General features: G+C 40.0%; 1 protein-coding gene across 3 annotated transcripts in view; it reads right to left on the minus strand.

Annotated features, from left to right (window-relative positions):
• Positions 1-821: 821 nt before the first annotated feature.
• Positions 822-22,955, minus strand: part of gkap1 (G kinase anchoring protein 1) — a 28,046-nt gene continuing 5,912 nt past the window's right edge. The window contains exons 2-11 of one of the 3 annotated variants that reach the window (XM_033017637.1): positions 17,992-18,153; positions 14,604-14,681; positions 13,361-13,487; positions 11,822-11,844; positions 11,307-11,447; positions 5,574-5,675; positions 5,428-5,491; positions 3,566-3,636; positions 2,879-2,956; positions 822-1,733 (exon numbers count right to left, since the gene is read on the minus strand). In XM_033017637.1, the coding sequence (XP_032873528.1) occupies positions 1,692-1,733; positions 2,879-2,956; positions 3,566-3,636; positions 5,428-5,491; positions 5,574-5,675; positions 11,307-11,447; positions 11,822-11,844; positions 13,361-13,487; positions 14,604-14,681; positions 17,992-18,153 (888 nt within the window). In that variant the 3' untranslated portion in view covers positions 822-1,691. The remainder of the gene's footprint in view (positions 1,734-2,878; positions 2,957-3,565; positions 3,637-5,427; positions 5,492-5,573; positions 5,676-11,306; positions 11,448-11,821; positions 11,845-13,360; positions 13,488-14,603; positions 14,682-17,991; positions 18,154-22,955) is intronic. The other 2 variants (XM_033017638.1, XM_033017639.1) reach the window with 2 other exon arrangements.

Consider the following 22,955-nt stretch of genomic DNA (forward strand, 5'->3'; position numbering starts at 1 on the left):
CCCTTTCGGTTAGTTGGCATTTCGGCTTAGTTACCATTCGGTTATTTGGCGTTTCTGCTTAGTTTCCATTCAGTTATTTGGCTTCCTCGTCTTTGTCCGTCGGCGCCACGTCCGCACACGCCTCCTCACAGTTCACACTGCCACCCAGCTTTGTGTCATCAGCAAATTTGCGAATGTTACTTTTAATCCCTTCATCTAAATCATTAATATATAATGTAAATAGCTGCGGTCCCAGCACCGAGCTATTTCACTAAGAGGTGTGGCTATATGGAAAGGTCTGCCAGTAAAGGTATTGAGGTTGCCACCAGAACAGCATTTAAAAGTCAGTTGGACAGATACATGGATAGGAAAGGTTTAGAGGGATATGAGCAAATGTGTCTGGTTGAGATACGGCATGGGGACATTGAGTCAAAGGGCCCATATTCTATATTCTTCCAGACTCAATTGAAAATAGAGTACAAAATTTAGTGCATGTCAGTACATTTACATGTACAATGAAGTCAACAGGGCTGCCACTATGAATAATGGAAGAGGTGTTTTTTCAGTAGTTAAAATGGCACAGAGGATGAAGGAATATGGGTTAAGTAAGAGTTTTTCTACTTCAATTAGATTTAGAAAAGTGAATTCCAATGCAAAATGTCCAGTTTTATTTTCCACAATTTTCAGAATGGTTCAGTCACAATTAACAATCTAAGACACAAACCTAAATTTGAAATTAAGTCAGAATTTAGTGTTCAGGGGCTCAAGTAACTGTAATGCCTTTATAAACACACAATTGGAACAAAAATGTTTGTGTACATACATTAAAAAAAAAAGTCAAGTCTGGTTGAATCAAACTTTATTGCAAATCATTGGAAATTAAGAAAAATTTGGCATTTTTTTAGATTCAACTCTGATCAAATTGGAAACTATTTCAAAAACCAGTCTGGGCTATTTACAAATGTCTTTCTAGTACAGGTCACAAATCTAGACTAGTTGATATACAATATCTTTCCAAAGGCAAATGTACCAGGGACCAATCGAGAATCAGAAACTTCTAAGATAATGAAAATATTGCTTTCCTTCACTTGATGAGTCCAATTTTCTATTTATTTTACATGAAAGCCCCAGGAACAATTTTATGGCAATTACTTCTTCCATCCCCGCCTCGACACTATTCAAACTCTATAACCTTCTTTCTGGTCAATACCAGCCTTCATGAGGTTCAGCATGAAAATGTGCTACTTTGCATTTCTGTATATTTTTAGTTTCAATCTACTGTGCCAACTCAGAAGCAACAGATGCTTGCAGTTGAAACAAGATGGCGCAATTCTTCACCTAACAAGCAAAGTATCATTCTAAAGCAATTTCATTTATTACAAATCAAAATTAACTTCTGAAAAGTAAAAAGGACCCTACGTTTAAGCTTATGAAGCTTAAAGGAAAAGCTTTGAAATGTAATTCATCAATAAGTCTTTCAGTCAACAGTACCTAGACCACTCCATCAAAAGTGCAAAATTAAATTTCCCACCCAACTCTTCCTGGGGGGAAGCGGGAGGAAAAAGCCTTCTCAAAGGTTTTAAAGAACTGCAGAACAAATTGATTGCAAAATCCAACTGTGCAATAACAAGTGTCTCCACTGGCACTCTGAGGAAAGATCTCTAGAGGGATTTTTTTGCCCTGGGCTTCACAGTATGTAAATTGTACAATCTTCAGTGATCAGATTCAGATACTTTCTTCCCTTTCTTGCCTCCCTGTAGATACCAAAAGAGAAAGAAAAGTGAATATAATCAACTTTTTCTATAAAAGGTTAGAACTAAAGGTTTACTATTGCAGTTCAAAAATTCAAACAAGAGAGTTTTTTTTTTTAAAGCAGCAGAGCAATTCTAAGGGAGATTAGATTAACGTAACGAGCATTTGACAGCACTGGGCCTGTACTCGCTGGAGTTTAGAAGGATGAGGGGGTCCTCATCGAAATTTACTGAATAGTGAAAGGCCTGGATCAAGTGGATGCATTGGATGTTTCCACTAGTGGGAGTCTAGGACCAGAGGTCATGGCCTCAGAATAAAAGGACGTACCTTTAGAAAGGAGATGTGGGAATTTCTTCAGTCGGACGGTGATGAATCTGGAATTCATTGCTATAAACAGCTATGGAGGCCGTCATTGGGTATTTTAAAGATGGAAGTGGACAGATTCTTGATTAGTAAGGGCGTCAAGGATTTTGGGGAGAAAGCAGGAGAACGGGGTTGAGACGGAAAGACAGAACAGCCATGATTGAATTGCAGAGTAGCATAATTTTGCTCCTATGACTTATGAGCACAAAATCCCTTGCTACATAAGCCAGTGAAGACTGAAGCATCACCCAGTACTTCAACCTGAAGAGCAAACCCATACTTTGCTTTGCAGTTCAACTTTTGGAGCACCTCCTGTTAGCCTGAGTCGGTGGAGGATGGAGATAAAATGCTTAAAGATTAGTTTAATATAATTCCCTACCACTAGTTGTTATTCTCTTTAGTTTAAGAAGGAACTGCAGATGCTGGAAAATCGAAAATAGACAAAAGTGCTGGAGAAACTCAGCGGGTGAGGCAGCATCTATGGAGCGAAGGAAATAGGCCTTCGCTCCATAGATGCTGCCTCACCCGCTGAGTTTCTCCAGCACATTTGTCTACCTGTTATTCTCTTTAGATTTGATTGTAACATCTTGCAAAGCACATGTATAGATTTGATTCGAGTATGACTTGAAAGTTTACATGTATTTTTACTTGTTTAGTTGCCACATTTAGAAATGTAGGTGAACTTAAATTTACCAAGATTCCTACTGTTTTTAAAACATAGTTAACTGTTAACCATTTGAGTTAGATATATCTGAAAGACAGCCCATTTTAGTGAAAATTTTACCTGAAATTTTGTTAAATCTGCCTGTAGTAGCTTGACTTTTGATTTTTCTTGTTCCAGAGCTGCATGTAAACCAGTAACCTGAGCAAAGATAATTATGATCTTTAACTTTGTACAACAGCTACAATGATGTCTATATTTAAACAACAACAATTCATCCACTGGAAATCTATAAGTAGAATAGACTGCTGGAGCAAATCATTTATGATTTACATTATCCTCACAGTGCAATAAATTGTTATTGTTGTATTCTTTTGTCATTTCATTTCCAAATGTTAATTCTCGGTGATCATTATGTAACAACCAATCATGTTGGTGTTTTGACCGAAGAGAATCAAACTAAATTCAACCTTATCCTTATCGGTTCTCTACAAATCCAGACCAGAGGTCATGAAAGAAAGAGCTGTTGCCCTTTTATGTTACCCATTTCCAATCATCTCAACATCAATTATAGCCTGGGGATTATAGCCTTGAATCACCAATGCCCCACATTTACCCCTCCCCCCTCCTCCCTCCCTCCCTACCCCACTCTCCCCTCCCCCACGGCACTATGGTCTGAACATTAACTAAATAATGCAAAGTGAGACATCACATAGTTAACACAAGTTGTTTTTATATATTTCCTTATGTGCAAAGTACCTCTGGTGAGTATTACAAGGTAATCATTCACTTGTACTTGCTGACTCTTACCTGCAATGTTAATTCATTCTTAAAACTTAAGAGTTCATCAACTTGCAAAAGGATATCTGCTTTATCCTTCACTGTAATGCAAAACAGTTATTTGTGAGCAACATCAACAAAAACCTGGATGCCAAAAAAGTTGAGTGTTGGAAGCATTTGAGGCATTCCAAACCCTCATCCAAAATTTCATTTAGATTATGAACACAGACACAATTAGATCCAATTGAATCCAATCTGCCCATTGGATATGAGTAGATAGCCTGGTTGTTTCAAGTGCTGCACAATCTTACTTGCCACAGAAGAAACTAACTCAGCATTCACTCAGACCATGTAAGCTTCTCAACGGGCATGGTTAGATTAAAATGAATAGAAAATGTGCCTGGTATACTTACTGTAAAACAAAGATTACAAAGCTTTTCCACAAATAGTTAAACCACAGGCATAGATGTCCCTGCCATTAACATTGTGAAAATTCATCTTGGCACATTCCTCGTCTTTCTGATGGATAAGTGGGAATCTGCTGTACTAAAGATAAGCTAATCACACCACAGAAAGTTGCCTTGCTATTCATTCCAAGACTGTTTATTTTAACTAGACTTTAAAATCAATGCTGGAAGTATGAAGTCATTAGTAACTGTCAGAAACATTTACAATGTTTGATTTATAATTTTGTTAAACCTCATTTAGCCTAGATATTCTTCCATTACTTGAAATGTACATCAAGTAGGCAATCCACAGTCCACCAATGAATGATCTTTGTGGGGTCCACCACTGCAAGATTCCATTAAGCATGAGACTTGAGGAGAAGAGGCATTATATACTTGACATTCTCACTGTTCTGCCACTACTGAGAAAATCATGTGGTCACAGGTTGTTGGGGTGGAATAAATCCTGAGTGTTGGGTTGAGGAAATTGTGATTAGTTGCATTGCGGAGATAGAGAAGTAGTGAAGGATGGTAGAGGAATGAAAACACACCACTCCCCAACCACCCAAAGACCACCTAGGGGGCAAAATATTTTACTCGGTGGACTTACTTGATGTTTAGTTCCTGGAACCAGATGCCATAGACTGGGTACAAGGTCCATTTTAATTTCTGTCAAAGCAGTTCTAAAGACATTTAATGAACTCTTTGTTCTGCAGGAGCGGCTACTCATCCAAAGACAGCACAGGTGAGAGAAGTGGAGATCAGATATATGAAGTATGCAGCTGGACATTACTATTCACATCCGTGCACCTCCACGCATTAATGTATTCAAAACACTGAGGACCCAGAAGATTCAGTGTCTGATTGGGCTTGGTAATCAATTTTACTAAGAAGTTCCATTACATGGCACTGTGCTTTTGCATTGTGTAAATCTAGGCCCATTACTTCAACTAATCTTTCTTTCCCCCACTTTGATATCCAGATTACCCTCCCGAGTAGTTCCTCTGATTATTTCACAATCCTTCAATTTGATTGGTTATCCTTTTCACTCAGGTCCAAGATGTCCAATTTGCCTCCTTCAGTTATCAGCAGCAAATTGCCATGCATAGAAAATATTTAGTGCATAAACATGCAAGAGCAAGTCTTATCACAAATAATGTGCTACAATAAAATCTGGCTCATTGTGGCAACACATTCAGTGATATCAATGTTTTATATTGACATTATGAATCATCGGCACTGTGTCTGTGTGATTTACTGCCCTCAAACAACTGCAATCCAGATGCAACTGGCGTACTTAAAACAAATATCAATTTAAAATAAAGGCACCAATGATTAAATCTGGTAAAATGCAAATGTATTCATTAACAATCACTTAAATGAATGCCAGGGCAGGTACAACTACCAGTCAAACTAAAATTACCATACATTAATATATGTACTTACTTTCACCTTCCTGTAGCATCTTCAAAAGCTGAGCATTTCTAGCCTTCACTTCTTTATATTTTGTCTGTTTAAAAAGAGAAACTGAAAAATGTCAGTTTAAAATATTTCTTATTCAGAAAAGTAAAGGGTACGATTGAAAGACTTACTTCCCACTCAGCAACTGTTTGTTTCAACTGGAGAATTTTCAAATCCTTCTTTTCCAGTTTATCTTTTAAGTGTTCAGTTCTTGCGTTTTTGGAAATAACTTCCTGCAAGAAAAATAAAAATATTTTTCTTGATTACCATGAGTCGAAGATATTTAAATTCCTTTTTCACATACAATACAATACCGTTTATTTGTCATTTGAACCTCACATGAAGTTCAAACGAAATTTGGTTTCTGCAGCCATACAAGAAAAGAACCAAGACGCACACCAACACAATTTACACAAACATCCATCACAGTGAATCTCCTCCTCACTGTGATGGAAGGCAAAGTCTTGTCTCTCCCCTGCTCTCCATTCGTCTCCCGAAGTCAAAGTCAAAGCCTCCAGCGGGCGCTAGCAAGTCCGCATGAAATGCTCTTAGGTACTGGCACAGACTAGATGGGCTGAATGACCTCTCGTGTCATAATAAGTCTCACTCCATTATTTTACAAAGATTATTTCATTAAATGTCGTATTTTTTTTAATTAGAAATGCATCCAGGGATGTTTAATGCTTACATTAAACGGGCCATACATGATTGTTCAATCAGTTATTTTCTTGCAAAAAATTTAAACTATACATTGAAACACATCGAAGCATCATAGGAATTTCAAAGTGAGCAACTGCAAAATTAAAAAAGATCAGATCTCGTGTACGGTACAATCATTTCAATTCACCCCCTCCATCATTTTGTATGTCATTGGCAGACTTCAAACAGATCTGACTACTGAAAATTAGTCCAGTTGACCAATGTTAAAGTACTTCCGGTGGCGCTGGTGCCAGCAGCCTCCACCTACAGCCCGGTATCTTTTTGTTTTTTTGTTTATTTAGTTATGTTAAAGTGTGTTTTTTTGTGGTTTTTTTTGTGTTTTTATGTGGGGGAAGAGGGTACGGTGCGGGGGATACCGTTCTTCAGCCGCTTCCTGGTGAGGACGCGACTATTATTCGAGTCGCGTCCTCGCCCCCCCCCCAGCGGCCTACCTATTGGATTGGCGCGGCCTTTCCTGCCGGGATCGACCAGAGCTCCAGCAGCGGCGGGACAGCGCTGTAACATCGCGGGGCTGGCGATGCCTTACCGGGGATCGCCGTCTGGAGCCCGGAGTGCTGGACCTGCTGCACCTACATCATGGAGCTGCGGTTTGCGGGCTCCCAACGCGGGCGGCGCTGATGGACAGCGCGGGGTCCTGCGACTCTGCCAAGCTCGGCCTGCGGACTCGGGAGCTGCGGACTCCGGCTGCGGGAGGCGGCTGATCAGGAGGTCCGGGCCGCTGAGGAGGATGTTCACCGTCGGGGTTCGGCGTCGGCGTTCCACCAGCCCGGCGTGAGGGCCTGAACATCGGGCCACCCGGGGCGGCGACTGCGGGTGCTAGGAAGGCCTCGACCACGAGTGAACATCTGGGAAGAACGGAGGGGAGGCTGGCTGGACTATGATGCCTTCCTCACCTTGGTGCCACTGTGTTATGTTGTGTCGTGGACTTTCAGTGTTTGTGCTTTTTTTTAAATTCTACTTTATTTTTAATATGTTTTATTATTTATTATTATTTATTTATTTTTATGGTACTGCCTGTAAGGGAAATTCATTTCGTTGTCTCTAACTGAGACAATGACAATAAATTTGAATACAACAACAACAACAATACAACAACAACAAGGCTTCTGAAACCAGTTATATACCACTTGACAAACCCTTTTGATATTTTCTTTGTGGAGATTTGTAAAAAGTGTAATTGTAAAAATATGATAATGATAGCTATGTTGGGTAATGAAGTTAAGGCTGAACAATTCATTAACTGTTTAAGAAGGAACTGCAGATGCTGGAAAATCGAAGGTAGACAAAAGTGCTGGAAAAACTCAGTGGGTGCAGCAGCATCTATGGAGCGAAGGAAATAGGCAACGTTTCGGGCCGAAACCCTTCTTCAGTCTGATTACCATCTGGTAGCAATTAGGTCCACCGTAACAAAGTGCTTTGAGAGGTAGATTATGTCGTGAATCAACTCTTGCCTCAGAAATATCCTGGATCCGCTTCAATTTGGTTATTGCCACAACAGGTCAACAGCAGACACAAAGTGTTGGAGTGACTCAGCAGGTCAGGCAGCATCTCTGGAGAACATGGATAGGTGACATTTCTGGTCAAGACCATTCTTCAGATTAACCAGCATCTGTAGTACGTTGTTTTTACAGGTCAACAACTGATGCTATTTCACTGGTTCTCTACTCTGCTCTGGACCATCTGGATAACAGGAACATATACATCAGGCTACATTCATTGACTACAGTGTAATTTTCAACACAATCATCAGCAACTTCCAAGACCTAGGACTCTACCTCCCTTTGCAACTGGATCCTCAATTTCCTCATTTACAGACCACAATCATTGAAGATCGGTAACAACAACTCTTACTCACTAACCGCTAACATAGGTCACTTCAAGGCTCCGTGCTTTACCTCCGCTCTACTCTTTACACCCATGACTCCAAAGTCATCCATAACTTTGCCAACTTCACCATTATTGTTGGCCAAATCACAGGTGGTGATGGATCAGAGCACATGAGAGCGATGCCACAACAAGATCTCATTCACATCAACAAAACCAGGAAACTAATTACCGACTTCAGAAACGGAAAGTCAGGAATTCACATGCCAATTTTCATTAGTGAGTTAGCGGTGGTGAGAGGGTTAGCAGCCTCACATTCCTGGGTATTATCATCTCAGATGACATGTCCTGAGCATAGTACGTAGATATAATCTTAAGAAGGCGTGCCAGCTTCTAGTTCTACTTTCTTACAAGTGCAAGGAGATTTGGAATGTCATTGAATATCCTAACACACTTCCACAAATGCACTGGATCCTCAATTAGCCTGGTACAGCAATTGCAACACACAAGAATGCAAGAAGCTGCAAACTGGAGTACTCAGTGCAGTCCGTCATTAGCACAACCTCCCACCCCTACAACTTAGTAACGGTACTTTAGAAGATGAAAGACTTGGAAAGAGTAGAGAGAGAGCATGTTTCTATGTGAACAGAGTATAATGTGGGAGCTTGTGAAATTCTATATTTTGGCACGGAAACAAACCAAAAACAAACCATTTTAAATGCATGAGATTGCAAAACTGAGACCGAAAATAATCCGGGAGTTCAAAAGCACAACTTGCAGGCAGGTACAACAAGTATGAAGGAAAATTAACAGAATATAATTTATTGCTTGGGAAATTAATGCAAATGTATGGATATAATACTTAATTTAGACAATGGTTTGTATTCCAGATGTGCACTCACCAGTGAACAGTATTGACCTCGTTATTTAAGGAATATCGTTAAGATTGCCTGCCCTCTCCAAACATATTACAAGGAAATGGTGGACAGGTTAAGGACATGCTGGAGTTTGGCAGAAAAGGTGGTGGCATCATTGAAACAAACAAAATTCTGAGTGATCTTGATGGGCTAAATGCAGGGAACATGTACACTTGTAGTAGAATCAGAACTAGGGCCACACTGAGATGGTAGAGAGTAAGATCAGCAGGATTGCTCCGACAGAGTCTCCACAGACTCGACAAGTCAAATGGCCACATTCTCTGCTGCACCACTCTGTGATTTGAAAGCAAAAATAACGTTTTAAGACGCAAGTCTCCCAAAGCCCTTCCCATCGGCCAACCACACAGATTGCGGTGGCATGATCATGTGGTTTCTGTTGCTGGCAGCAAAAGTCTTCTTAGAACTACCAATGACATGAAACTTCATGTTAAAATACTCATCCTCTCTTGTACTCAATACACTTGTTTCAGTTTGAGGAATGTAGATTGTATCCTGGCCAAAAGGTATAGTACCTCATATTTTGAACTTATAACAAATACTTTTTAACTGTTATAAATCTCCAATAAGCAGTCTTTAAGTTTTGTCTGTTTAGTAGAAAGCCAGCTGTGGTTGTGGATCAATCCTGAAATGTGCGATACAACATCCTGGTATTCAGCACTGCTTCACTGATGTTAAACCAGGGAAATATTCTGAGATAACCACTCATCCCTTTCTACTGTTTCTCAATGACCCCTGCACCACGACTCAAAATACTCAACACATGGTACTATTGCTCGAGTTTCACAAGTATCAAATCACCAGTAACAGCCACAGCTGTTGTCTATTCATTTTCCAGTCATTACTTTTAGAAAGCAAATAGGGACATTACAAATTCAAATTCTATTTACAAAATGTTTAAACAGTTCAGTAACACTGGAAAATCGTTTTATATTTTGCACAATTCTGGGGAGTTAAACCATCCATTGAATCAAACTAAAAGTATTTATCCTTAGTGAACTCAGTCCTACATACCTAAGAACAGTTTTTTTATTCTAAATGTTTTCCTCCTATTCTATGAGATCATTAGCAGTAGCTGTAAAAATATTGGAAATATATAAAAAATGAATGAAAGGTGCATCTTTAAATTTAATGTGAAATTATGGGTGTAAGAATGTTAGGCAGAACACATCCCTTAAACCACTACTAAGCTTATTATCTATGTTATTTGAAACTTCTCATGGAAAACAAACAGCTTTGAGGCGGCACAGAAATACAGCAGGTAAAGCTACTGCCTTATTGGCCTGTCCCACTTAGGCGATTTTTCAGCAGACTGCCGGCGACTGTCAAGTTGACAGCAGTCGCCTGAAAAACCGTCAACTGGAACGGCGACTGTCAGAGTGGAACACACACAAACACATCGCTTCCTTCACTAGGTGGGGGGGCAGGACAAGCGGGGGGGAGCGCTGTCTAAAAAATGCACACCGTGCAAAGCCAAGGTGATACAGACACACACCGCGATGAACAGAAAGGTTGACGCTGTAAAAAGACGGCTAAAGCACAGTGTACGGTAAGTCCTTTAATAGAGGGGGGGGGGAGGGAGAGGGGGGGGGGAGAAGAGGGGAGAAGGAGAGAACAACTTTTAAGAAGCCAGAGATACACGGCTGTGAAGCTCGGTGGACATTTAACATTACCAGTCGGTTATCCTTGGTTCTGAAAACTACCGCTTACCTTTTTTCCCCCCAATGAGCCAATGAAATTCACTGGTCATCACCAGCTACAACCTACGAGAACCTCCGACAACCTTCGACCTCCTGACAACCCATTAGGACCTCCTGGCGACTCACCTACAGCTCGAGAATTCTCACTACTCTCCATGGCGGCTTCATTCTAGTCGCCGCTAAGTTTTCAACATGGTGAAAAATTCACGATGACCATAATGAGGCCGCAACTAATTCCCCGAATGCGGGAACTCCTCACGACCATGGAGGCGACTCCCCGGCAACCACCTGCGAACATGTGGCGACTGCATAGTCTCCTGCAGTCGCCTAAGTGGGACAGGCCCATTACAGCTCCAGCAACCCAGGTTCAATCCTGACTTCTGGTGGTGTCTATGTGGAGAATGCACATTCTTCCTCGACATGGTTTTCCTTTGGGTGCTCTTGTCAGTTGGTTGTTTAGCCACAGTAAAGTGTCCCAGTGCATAGCTAAGTGGTAGAATCTCGGGTGTTCATAGGAATGTGGGAAGAATGGAGTGGAAATAATGTAGGCTTCATGCAAATTAGTGCTTGATTCCATGTGCTTGTTCCATGTTGCATTATTATAGAGCTCTAAATAGTTAAAACTCAAATACAAAGTCCTGACAAATCAACCAAAACTTAGAAGTGTATTCTAGTAAATACATACCTGGCTCTCTTGTGAGATACTGTCCAATCCATTAGAACTTGATAATTGCTTTCTCCTCTCCATTAACAGTATTTTACTTGCAGCTTCATCCAATTTAATAAAGAAGCCATCCTCATCTGTTGCTTGTGCAGGTTTTGGTTCCTAGAGTCACAATGTTAGATTTCTGCAGTTAATTCAAGTCTAGCATCAAAAGGTGTGTTGGACAAAGAAAATCAACATGATAAAGCCAGTTCTCATACATGCAGCTACACTGTAGACCAAACCATTTGATCCACTCCCCTGCTTACCCCAACTCTGCAATTTATTTTTCAAAAATCCATGGCCAATTTCCTTTTAAAAATTATTATATCTCTAACAAGTATTACTTTATTATAAAATATATTTTAAAGCTAAATTTCAAATTCCAGGCAATATTGTAAATACATCTATTATTAAAAAGATTGTAAGCATTGAATTATAAAACATATTATGCACCTCAATATAAATAATTTACCAGAGACACTTAAGTAGCATACCTCAGATTTTTTATTTGTCTGATCTAGAGAGAAAATGAAAACGTTAACATGGTGCAAGATACTGGTAAAACATTCCACTCACTAAATTGTGACGGTGATCAGATGGTCATCTATGCAGAAAATCTCTTAAATAGCCCCAAATACCTCAATTAAAGCTCAGAAAGTCAAGGAGCAGAATTAATTGACAGTGGCAAAACAAGTGTTCATGGTTCCCAGCTTAATCTACACCAACATTAATTAAGCAAAAATACAGCTTCTCGGAAAGAACTGGTGGCACAAGACTCTGGAAGAACTTGTTCATTAAACAAAATATCTGACAACCTCTCCAAGTCATCTGCATAAATGGGACTAAATAAATAAACAAGAGACATGGCAACATGGCAAACATGGCAATAATATTAAAACGAGAAAAAGTATTATGACGGTTTTCTGCTTGTGGTTTGCCAAAATCAAAAGGAATCTTCCAAAAAACCCATAACAGTGAGCAAGGAACAAAATATGCTTTTGCTGCACTCTCAACTCAATCTTGCAAATTTGAAATCTTCAAAACAATATTCACCCTCACCAGCTTAAATGTCAATAGCAATTAAGAATAACAGAAATAAGATTTCACCACTGAAGCTGCATAAGTGGACAACGACCCAGCAAAAACATGAAGGAGAATGGTAAATTCTTTGATAACATGACAGTTGTAAATCTAAACTATTTCACTTTTAAAAGCACACACGAGCAGATAAGGTCCCAGGAGTCCATGACATGGGCAGCTTTAATGAGTAGCCAGAACATAGAACAGTATACCACAGGAATAGGCCCTTCAACCCACAATGTCTGTGCCGAACATGATATCAGAAATTAATTCCATCTGCCTGCACATGATCTATATTCCTCCATTCCCTGTACACCCTTGTGCCTATCCAAAAGCCTCTAAAATGCCACCATCGTATCTGCTACCACCACCACATCTGGCAGCATGTTCCAGGCACACACCGCTGTGTAAAACAAAACCAGCTTCGCACATCTTCTTTAAACTTTGCCCCTCTCACCTTTGAACTTTGTGTAAAGATGAGAAGTTCAACAAAATAATATTTCTTAACCTAATTATTTAAATATTTAAAATGAGCCCATGCATAAATTGGTAGTCTTAATGATACAGTATGTTTCCAAGTTGCTCAGTATTTATGCAATATCCAGAATCCAATGTAATCATGAATCTCTGTAAATCACTTACTTTCAGCTCCATAATTTCACCCACTGTTGCTGAAATTCTCAACTGCACTTTTCTCCAGATTGAACTATCCTACACTCTTCGTGAATAGATCCCGCTAGTCTCTTCCCTCACATAGCGAATGGGAAGTACGGATTAGACCCACTGCCTCTGGATAAGTAGTCAATTCTCTCTTTTTATGTGGTAACATTTGTTACATGAAAACTAAAAACTGGCAATCGTTTTTGAAAGGGATAAAGTTTATGAACACCAAATCTTGTTATACACAATCACACTGTTCAAAACAAAACATATTGACACAACTCCAATACTACCTGTACTTCCATCAGTCTGAAAATCTTTCAATGAAACAGTAGCAGGTTTATCTTTTCCCTGAAGGTGCTTTCGTTTTTCCTTTCTACTCGGTCCTTTCATTTGAGAAGTATTATCAGCATCAAAACACTGTAAAAAATGTTTTTCAAGATTTAAGATGAAGTTCATTGAAGATCGTTATTAAAATAAGATTGTTACAATTGCCAGGGAAAGCAACAAAACTGGATGAGAGAATATGCATTTGGTTTGTAATTGCAGACATTACTCGCTGGTACCTCATTGAGCTCTCAGGATGAACATTATCAGGAACGAGTGCTAAAAGGGGACATTGTCACATTATTCCTATAAAGATATGCTACTAATAAATTCAATGCAATCCCATCAGGCTCCTGCTGCTATGCAATGGATCTTGGTACTGGGAACCTGGCAGGAATCCAACAATTAATCATCCATAGGTCAGGGAACAGCTGCAGAGGGACGGGGATGGGGAGAGTTCAGCACTAAAGTGTAGGTCTCAGGCCTGCATCTTGGTCTCCAACAGCGAGATGGGCATGCTGGGAATGGCAAAGTACTAAGAACCTCACTCACTTCATTCTGATTGATATGACCTGCCATCTCCTCACTAATGGGCTGCAGTTTTCCCTGGCCAACAGATTTATCTCAAGAAACAAAGCTTTATGGTGTTGGGCTTTCAAAGACAGAGGTAGACAACAGCTTACATCATATCCAACATTCAATTTCTTTAAAAATTGACAGAGCAATTGATTGTGAAAAATCAAGCCCTGTGAGATTATATTAAACTATTTTTGTAATAAAATACACGTACAATAGGTGTTAAAATTGTTCAGAGTTTGACCAGATAAACTGAAGTAAACTGATTTTGGAATGATAGTCAGATTCCGAATCGGATTTACCTAAAGTGGACCAGATACCATCCAGGGGGAAAAAAGGAAATTAAATAACTACAGATACTGGAAATCTGAAACAACAACAAAAAATGAGTGAAATACTCCGCTGGTAACCTGCTGAGTATTTTTTTTTTGCATTTTTTACAGTTCTTTCAAATTATAGAAGATGTTATTAACTGTTCAGCAGTATCACTTTTATTATAGAAGAGGGACAGGGAGGATACATTCCATGTAACACCTTCATGGATCACTGCTAGAACTTTCAGATCTTCTGCCATGCAGCTTTTTTTTTTAAAAGCACAGCAAATTTAAATTTCATATTCAAATGCATACATACATCCTTATGCTCCTCGAATTCCAACTTGCTATTCAGTAAAGCTTTTTGGAGATCTGCTTCATACAATTCGCTGGTGAGCTATATATAGAATAAAAAATGCATTCAGAGCAGCTCGATCACAAGTTCCAGAAATACTCTGGTAACATTATAGCATACAGTGCCCTCCATAATGTTTGGGACAAAAACCCATCATTTATTTATTTGCCGCTGCACAATTTGAGATTTGTAATAGAAAAAAAATCACTCGTGGCTAAAGTGCACATTGTCAGATTTTAATAAAGACCATTTTTTATATATTTTGGTTTCACCATATAGAAATTACAGCAGTGTCTTTTATACATAGTCCCCCCATTTCAGGGCACCATAATGTTTGGGGCACATGGCTTCACAGGTGTTTGTAATTGCTCATGTGTGTTTAATTGCCTCCTTCATACAGGAATAAGAGAGCTCTCAGCACCTAGTCTTTCCTCCAGTCTTTCCATCACCATTGGAAACTTTTATTGCTGTTTATCAACATGAGGACCAAAGTTGTGCCAATGAAAGTCAAAGAAGCCATTATGAGTCCGAGAAACACGAATAAAACTGTTAGAGACATCAGCCAAACCTTAGGCTTACCAAAATCAACTGTTTGGAACATCATTAAGAAGAAAGAGAGCACTGGTGAGCTTACTAATCGAACAGGGACTGGCAGGCCAAGGAAGACCTCCACAGCTGATGACAGAAGAATTTTCCCTATAATAAAGAAAAATCCCCAAACACCTGTCCGACAGATCAGAAACACTCTTCAGGAGTCATGTGTGGAGTTATCATTGACCAATCTCCGCAGAAGACCACATGAACAGAAATACAGAGGCTACACTGCAAGATGCCAACCACTGGTTAGCCGCAAAAACAGGATGGCCAGGTTACAGTTTGCCCAGAAGTACTTCAAAGAGCAACTACAGTTCTGGAAAAAGGTCTTGTGGACAGAGGAGACGAAGATTAACTTATATCAGAGTGATGGCAAGAGCAAAGTATGGAGGAGAGAAGGAACTGCCCAAGACCCAAAGCATACCACCTCATCTGTGAAACACGGTGGTGGGGGTGTTATGGCCTGGGCATGTATGGCTGCTGAAGGTACTGGCTCAATCTTCATTGATGATACAACTGCTGATGGTAGTAGCATAATGTATTCTGAAGTGTATAGACACATCCTATCTGCTCAAGTTCAAACAAATGGCTCAAAACTCATTGGCCGGCTGTTCATTCGACAGCAAGACAGTGATCCCAAACATACTGCTAAAGCAACAAAGGAGTTTTTCCAAAGCTAAAAAATGGTCAATTCATGAGTGACCAAGTCAATCACCCGATCTGAACCCAATTGAGCATGCCTTTTATACCCTGAAGAGAAAACTGAAAGGGACTGGCCCCCAAAACAAGCATTAGCTAAAGATGGCTGCAATACAGGCCTGGCAGAGCATCACCAGAGAATACACTCAGCAACTGGTGATGTCCATGAATCGCAGACTTCAAGCGGTCATTGCATGCAAAGGACATGCAACAAAATACTAAACTTCTCTACATCGGCGAAACCAAATGCAGGCTCGGCGATCGTTTCGCTGAACACCTCCGCTCAGTCCGTCTTAACCTACCCGATCTCCCGGTGGCTCAGCACTTCAACTCCCCCTCCCATTCCCAATCCGACCTTTCTGTCCTGGGCCTCCATTGTCATAGTGAGGCCCAGCTCAAATTGGAGGAACAGCACCTCATATTTTGCTTGGGTAGTTTACACCCCAGCGGTATGAACATTGACTTCTCTAACCTCAGATAGCCTTTGCTTTCTCTCTCTCCATCCCCTTCCCCTTCCCAGTTCTCCCTGTCCCGCCCCCTCCCCTGACAGTCTGAAGAAGGGTCTCGGCCCGAAACGTCACCCATTCCTTCTCTCCAGTGATGTTGCCTCACCCGCTGAGTTACTCCAGCATTTTGTGTTTACCTTCAATTTAAACCAGCATCTGCAGTTCTTTCTTACACAAAAATACTAAACATGACTACTTTAATTTGAATGCCATTGCTGTGTCCCAAAAATTATGGTGCCCTGAAATGAGGGGACTATGTATAAATACTGCTGTAATTTCTACATGGTGAAATCAAAATGTATAAAAAGGGCTTTTATTAAAATCTGACAATGTGCACTTTAACCACATGTGATTTTTTTAAATTACAAATATCAAATTGTGAAGTACAGAGGCAAATAAATAAATGATGGGTCTTTGTCCCAAACATTATGGAGAGCACTGTATATTGAATGATCTTCTTTGAATATTGTTGTGAAAACATATATACTTCCTGCAAAATATTTCCATTGCATATATTTACGATTTAAAATTTGGGGAACTGAGTGTCCCATTATGAACTGACTATTTGTCAATTCATGGCATTTGGGGTAATTTTGAAAGGGGTATGGAATATTGGTAACATAAAGTAACACAAGTTGGCATTTTAGTCAGTGGTTTATGTTCCACTCGTCCCTCCCTCCCCTATCACTAATTTTCTTCTAAAACAAATAATTTATTATCTGGAATAGTTCCACATCCTCCTGTCTCAGGTTCTCCATCCATGAAAATATCACTGAAGAATGACCATGGACAAATGGGGCTATTTAAATACAATCAATGCATGCTAGTCATGCCAACTGATCTGAACCCACAAAACCATGTTCAATATTGACAGCAATTCAGTGTTAGTTTCCACCCCTATCACCTACAGGATCAGTTGGATTGTCATTAGCATTGCCGTGACATTTCAGCGATGTAGCTATGTTCACTGTGACTGCCTCATTCAGCGCACTGGCATGTGTAAAACCATGACAAAAGGACTTCTGGTCAAAGGATATTCTATCCCAGAAACGGTGAAAGCCATTCATGTTGAGCAATATACAGCCAGTGTGCTAATTTGTGAATTTATTACAGCATGCAGGTAAATACCATAAATAAGCCCAGTTTCAACACCAAACGGGTACCAGTGTTTACATCCATTGATTTAACTATAACTATATAAATTCCTTCTTGTAAAAACACTAATAGGTCAACCTTCTTGGACAATTATCTGGATGAGATAGAAAACTGTTCCCAGAGTTTCACTTCACCCAACATGATATGGTAGAGATGTATTTAGTGATGCAGATATCTGACTGAGTTTTCACACACAAAAGCTCTGCAAATTGATACAACTGCTAATTGTCAAATACACAATGGTTAGAAATGTTTTTTTAATGCTATTATGCAGTAACAATTTCAGCCAAGATAGATATGAACAAATTTGTTTGTTGGTGAACTAAGTAATGGCCAGTATTTTTGCATGTTCCACAGATAATCAATTTCACAGTGTTGTAAACATAATTGTTTCTCACCTGTTCATCCTTTTCTCGCCACTGCTCCCATTTCTCGCCCTCCGCCCCCGGTGGATTCTGGCAGTTCGGGGGTTGCTCTGACTGACAGGATGCACTGCTCATTCCGGTGATACCAGCAGAACAAGATTTTGAATTACTTTTCCCAAAGGCCAGACTTCTTAGCTTTATATTATGAAGGAGAGAACAGAAAATTATGAACATTACATATTTTTGTGTAAAGTTAAACATTCTGGCCTTAAAACAATACTTCAACGTTATGGTTCAACAGCAAACCCTGAACTAATTGAAGAAAAAAACATGCTGTCATTTGTAGTGTAGTAGATTCTGTCCAGTGTAGGCCGAGAATGCACATTACAAAGTTAAGGGACAACAACCACAAGACTTTACTTGTGGGTTGACGTTTACTTGGGAACTCTCAATAAACCTTCCACTGCCCATATCAATAATGCAAAGTGCAGAGATAAAAGCAGGATAACAGAAAATATTGTTGTCAGGAACTATGTACAGATACAATATTCATACTAACATCATAGTTTATCTGAGGACATATTTTTAACAAAGCTCAATTATTAAATTAAATTAAAATTAAATAATTTGTTTATAGGGACAGTGCATATTAATGAACATTTGCATGTAAATATGCGAGATTGTAGCCAATCAGTAGCTAATTTCCGTCTCTAGTCTCTATAGCAAAAACTTGATGCTAGATTTCAAATTCATCGACAGTAAATCCTGTGGGATTCTCTAACCTTACACACAAATCCTGTGTTCTCACCGTGTGAAACTTGGATCATAACATTTAAACATATGAAGATTTTCCATCTTGTAAGCTTTGTGCAAATATTATGCAAGTTCAGCTGCAAAGGCTCACTAATCCATTGCTACAGGTTTACTCTTTTTGATTTACTGACTATAAAATAGGAAGGTAGCCAGAATCACACAGTTCACTAAAGTAGCACTACCCTCGAAACATGATTGAATTAAGATTTTTTTTGTAACAGAGAATTGGAAACTGTCATTGCATATTTTCATTTCCTCTGGAACAAAACGCAAGACTTGACTTGACTTAGCCTGAAGAAACAAGTGCTATGTTTCATGAGCAAACTAAGCTATTTGGTCAAACAAATCACCACAGAGAGTTACAGTGCACTCCATAATGTTTGGTACAAAGACCCATCATTTATTTATTTGCCTCTGTACTCCACAATTTGAGATTTGTAATAGAAAAATTCACTTGTGGTTAAAGTGCACATTGTCAGATTTTAGTAAAAGCCATTTTTATACATTTTGGTTTCACCATGTAGAAATTACAGCAGTGTTTATACATAGTCCTCCCATTTCAGGGCACCATAGTGTTACACAGATGAGGTGGTATGCTTTGGATCTTGGGCAGTTCCTTCTCTCCTCATACTTTGCTCTTGCCATCACTCATATATTTTAATCTTCGTCTCATCTGTCCACAAGACCTTTTTCCAGAACTGTGGTCGCTCTTTTAAGTACTTCTTGGCAAACTGTAACCTGGCCATCCTATATTTGCGGCTAACCAATGGTTTGCATCTTGCAGTCTAAGCTCTGTATTTCTGTTCATGAAGTCCTCTGCGGACAGTGGTCATTGACAAATCCACACCTGACTCCTGAAGAGTGTTTCTGATCTGTCAGACAGGTGTTTGGGGATTTTTCTTTATTATATAGAGAATTCTTCTGTCATCAGCTGTGGAGGTCTTCCTTGGCCTGACAGTCCCTTTGCGATTAGTAAGCTCACCAGTGCTCTCTTTCTTCTTAATGATGTTCCAAACAGTTGATTTTGATAAGCCTAAGGTTTGGCTGATGTCTCTAACAGTTTTATTCTCGTTTCTCAGTCTCATAATGGCTTCTTTGACTTTCATTGGCACAACTTTGGTCCTCAAGTTAATAAGCAGCAATAAAAGTTTCCAAAGGTGATAGAAAGACTGGAGGAAAACTAGCGCTGAGAGCTCTCGTATACCTGCATTAAGGAGACATTTAAACACACCTGAGCAATTACAAACACCTGTGAAGCCATGCGTCCCAAACATTATGGTGCCCTGAAATGGGGGGACAATGTATAAACCCAGCTGTAATTTCTACATGGTGAAACCAAAATGTATAAAAATACCCTTTAATAAAATCTGACAATGTGCAATTTAACCACGTGATTGTTTCTATTACAAATCTTAAATTGTGCAGTACAGAGGCAAATAAATAAATGATGGGTCCGTCCAAAACATTATGGAGGGCACTGTACAATCTTTGGCTCAGATACTGACCAAACTAAGGTTTGGTCTCAACCTTAGAGGACCAATGTCATCGACCACGAGAAAAATAAATTCCACTCATCACTCGCGCAGATAGGATTATCACTTATTGATTTAATATCATCATCAGGTTTACAGCTGCCTTTAACTGGACAGATGTCAGGAGCTCCTCACAAGTGACAATTGGCAGCCATCATTCTCACCAAAAGATTGGCACCAATCTACACTACCAAATGATGCGTTCATTGGTGAGAGTTACTTGCCTTTCTATAATCCATAATAAAGATGTTATTCCTCAAGCAAGTATTAGGGCTCCTTGTAATAATGTAGGAAGCCACACAGAAAGGTTAAAGCAAGTGTGAGATGATGAATTAAAAGACAGGCAACTGGAAACTCAGGGTCACGCCTGCGGACTGGAAGCAGGTGTTCCCCCCCAAAAAATCACCCAATCAGGCAGTAAACTAGATTAGAAGTGCATATGATTCGCTGCTTCGCCTGGGAGGACCATTTGGATCCCTGGATCATATGAAGGGAAGAGGTAAATGGACAGAAGTTGCACCGCTTCATTTACACAGGAACGTGCCGCAATACCCGGAATAGTTGGTGGAGACACAAGAGTGGACCAGGGAGTCACGAAGGGAGCAATCCCCAACAGTCTTCCCAGGTGAAGCAGTATTTCATCTCTAGGTAACTGACAGTTTATTTCTGTTTAGTTCAACTAGTCATCATATTGGCTCAGTTTTTCTTATCCATACCTTTCAAACCCCATCTCCTACTGGAAACTACTCTTCTTGAAGAAGAAACATAGAAAATAGGTGCAGGAGTAGGCCATTCGGCCCTTCGAGCCTGCACCGCCATTCAATATGATCATGGCTGATCATCCAACAGTCGCAGACCTAAAACATTAACCATTTCTCTCACTACTGAAAATATATCTCTTCCAATTAGTGATCCCTATCATTACTCAGGGGCCTCATTGAATGCCAACAATCATTTGTGATTTGTTCAACAATCATTTGTGATTTATCTTGAGCACTCTTTCCAGAAAATACATAATTGAAAATGATTCACGGCCAATCATATGGTAGAGGGAAAACACATACACATTAAAAAAAAATGTAAACACCTAAGCTTAAATAGTTAAATAGTAATAATATCTATCAAAAGTGATAAATTCTTCAGAAAAAAAGGTAATACTAGTTATAGAACTGGAATACAGTTAAGGTAGACATAAAATACTGGAGTAACTCAACGGGACAGGCAGCATCTCTGGAGAGAAGGAATGGGTGCCGTTTCGGGTCGATACCCTTCTTCAGACTGATGTCAGGGGAGTGGGGGAAATAGAGATAGAATGTAGTTGGAGACAGTAAGACTGTTGGGAGAACTGGGAAGGGGGAGGGGATGGAGAGAGAGAGGGAAAGCAAGGGCTACTTTAAGTTAAAGAAGTCAATGTTCAAACCGCTGGGGTGTAAGCCCAAGCAAAATATGAGGTGCTATTCCTCCAATTTGACAATGGAGGAGGCCCAGGACAGAAAGATCAGATTGGGATGGGAGGGGGAATTAAAGTGCCGAGTATCCGGGAGATCAGGTAGGTTAATGCGGACTGAGTGGAAGTGTTCAGAAAAACGATCGCCGAACCTGCGCTTGGTCTCGCCGATATACAGGAATACAGTTAAACCTGGCATTATTCTGTTGTGCAATCTGCAAAAGGCTTTTGATTACAATTTCAGGGAGGATTTCAGAGCACCAGCAATATTAAGCAACTGTGCATGGACAGATGTTCATCTGGCCACAATTACAGCTTTATGTCTATTCTATGGCTGTGGATGTTGTCTATTGTCAGGCAGATTTGTTTGAATCACCAATTCACATCCATCAACCCTTGCAATGTTACAAAGAATCTTTTGAGTGCATGCAAATGTGAAGATTTTCAGCCTGTTGCATTGCTGGAAACAACCCCTTTCTGTACTGGAAGCGAGGAGGTGGTAGAATTTAATTTGTTTAGCAATCTTTCCATAATGAAATAGAAACACTTATTCATCATGGTTCCCTTATTTGAGGTGCATTCTTCTTGATTGGCATTAAAGTATAAATTGATGAAAAACTCTGAACGATATCTGCTCATTCCAAAATGAGGATCTCACTTTTCACTGTTCATTTATTTTTTTCACTGTTATTTCGTTGGGAAACCCACAGCTGGAATGAGCGTGCAGGGGATGGGAGGGGCACGCGGGCTGGCGAGGCTTCGCGAGCTGCGCCGGCTGTGAGGGAAAGTTCAGCTGTAGCGGAACGGAGCTGCAGAACTTATGAGAAGTTCAGCGCGTGAGGAGTCGCTGCCCCGAGATCTGTAGAACAAAGAAGCTTTAGCGGAACGGAATTGTAGAATCTTTGTTCTGCAGAACTTTCTCGATCTTTCTGCGCCTTTAATCCACAGAGGCGGGGGGGGGGGGGCCCAGGACGCAGGTGGGCCTGGATTGGTGGGCATGTAGGCATTGTGACGTCAGCAGCTGGTGAGCGGCGTTTATATTTTTTAAATTGAGTTTTGTGAACAATTTTATTCAAAATCTGGGGAAATAATTGACCAAGGAGTGGATTTCTGAACTCATAAGTTAAATCCCTAGCGAAGGTGTAAAAATCTCCGCGTTTTTGCGTCTGGTTTTCGAGGAGATACGTTTCACATGTAAAATGACA

Source organism: Amblyraja radiata, chromosome 3 (genome assembly GCF_010909765.2).
Source record: "Amblyraja radiata isolate CabotCenter1 chromosome 3, sAmbRad1.1.pri, whole genome shotgun sequence".
Lineage (NCBI taxonomy): Eukaryota > Metazoa > Chordata > Chondrichthyes > Rajiformes > Rajidae > Amblyraja > Amblyraja radiata.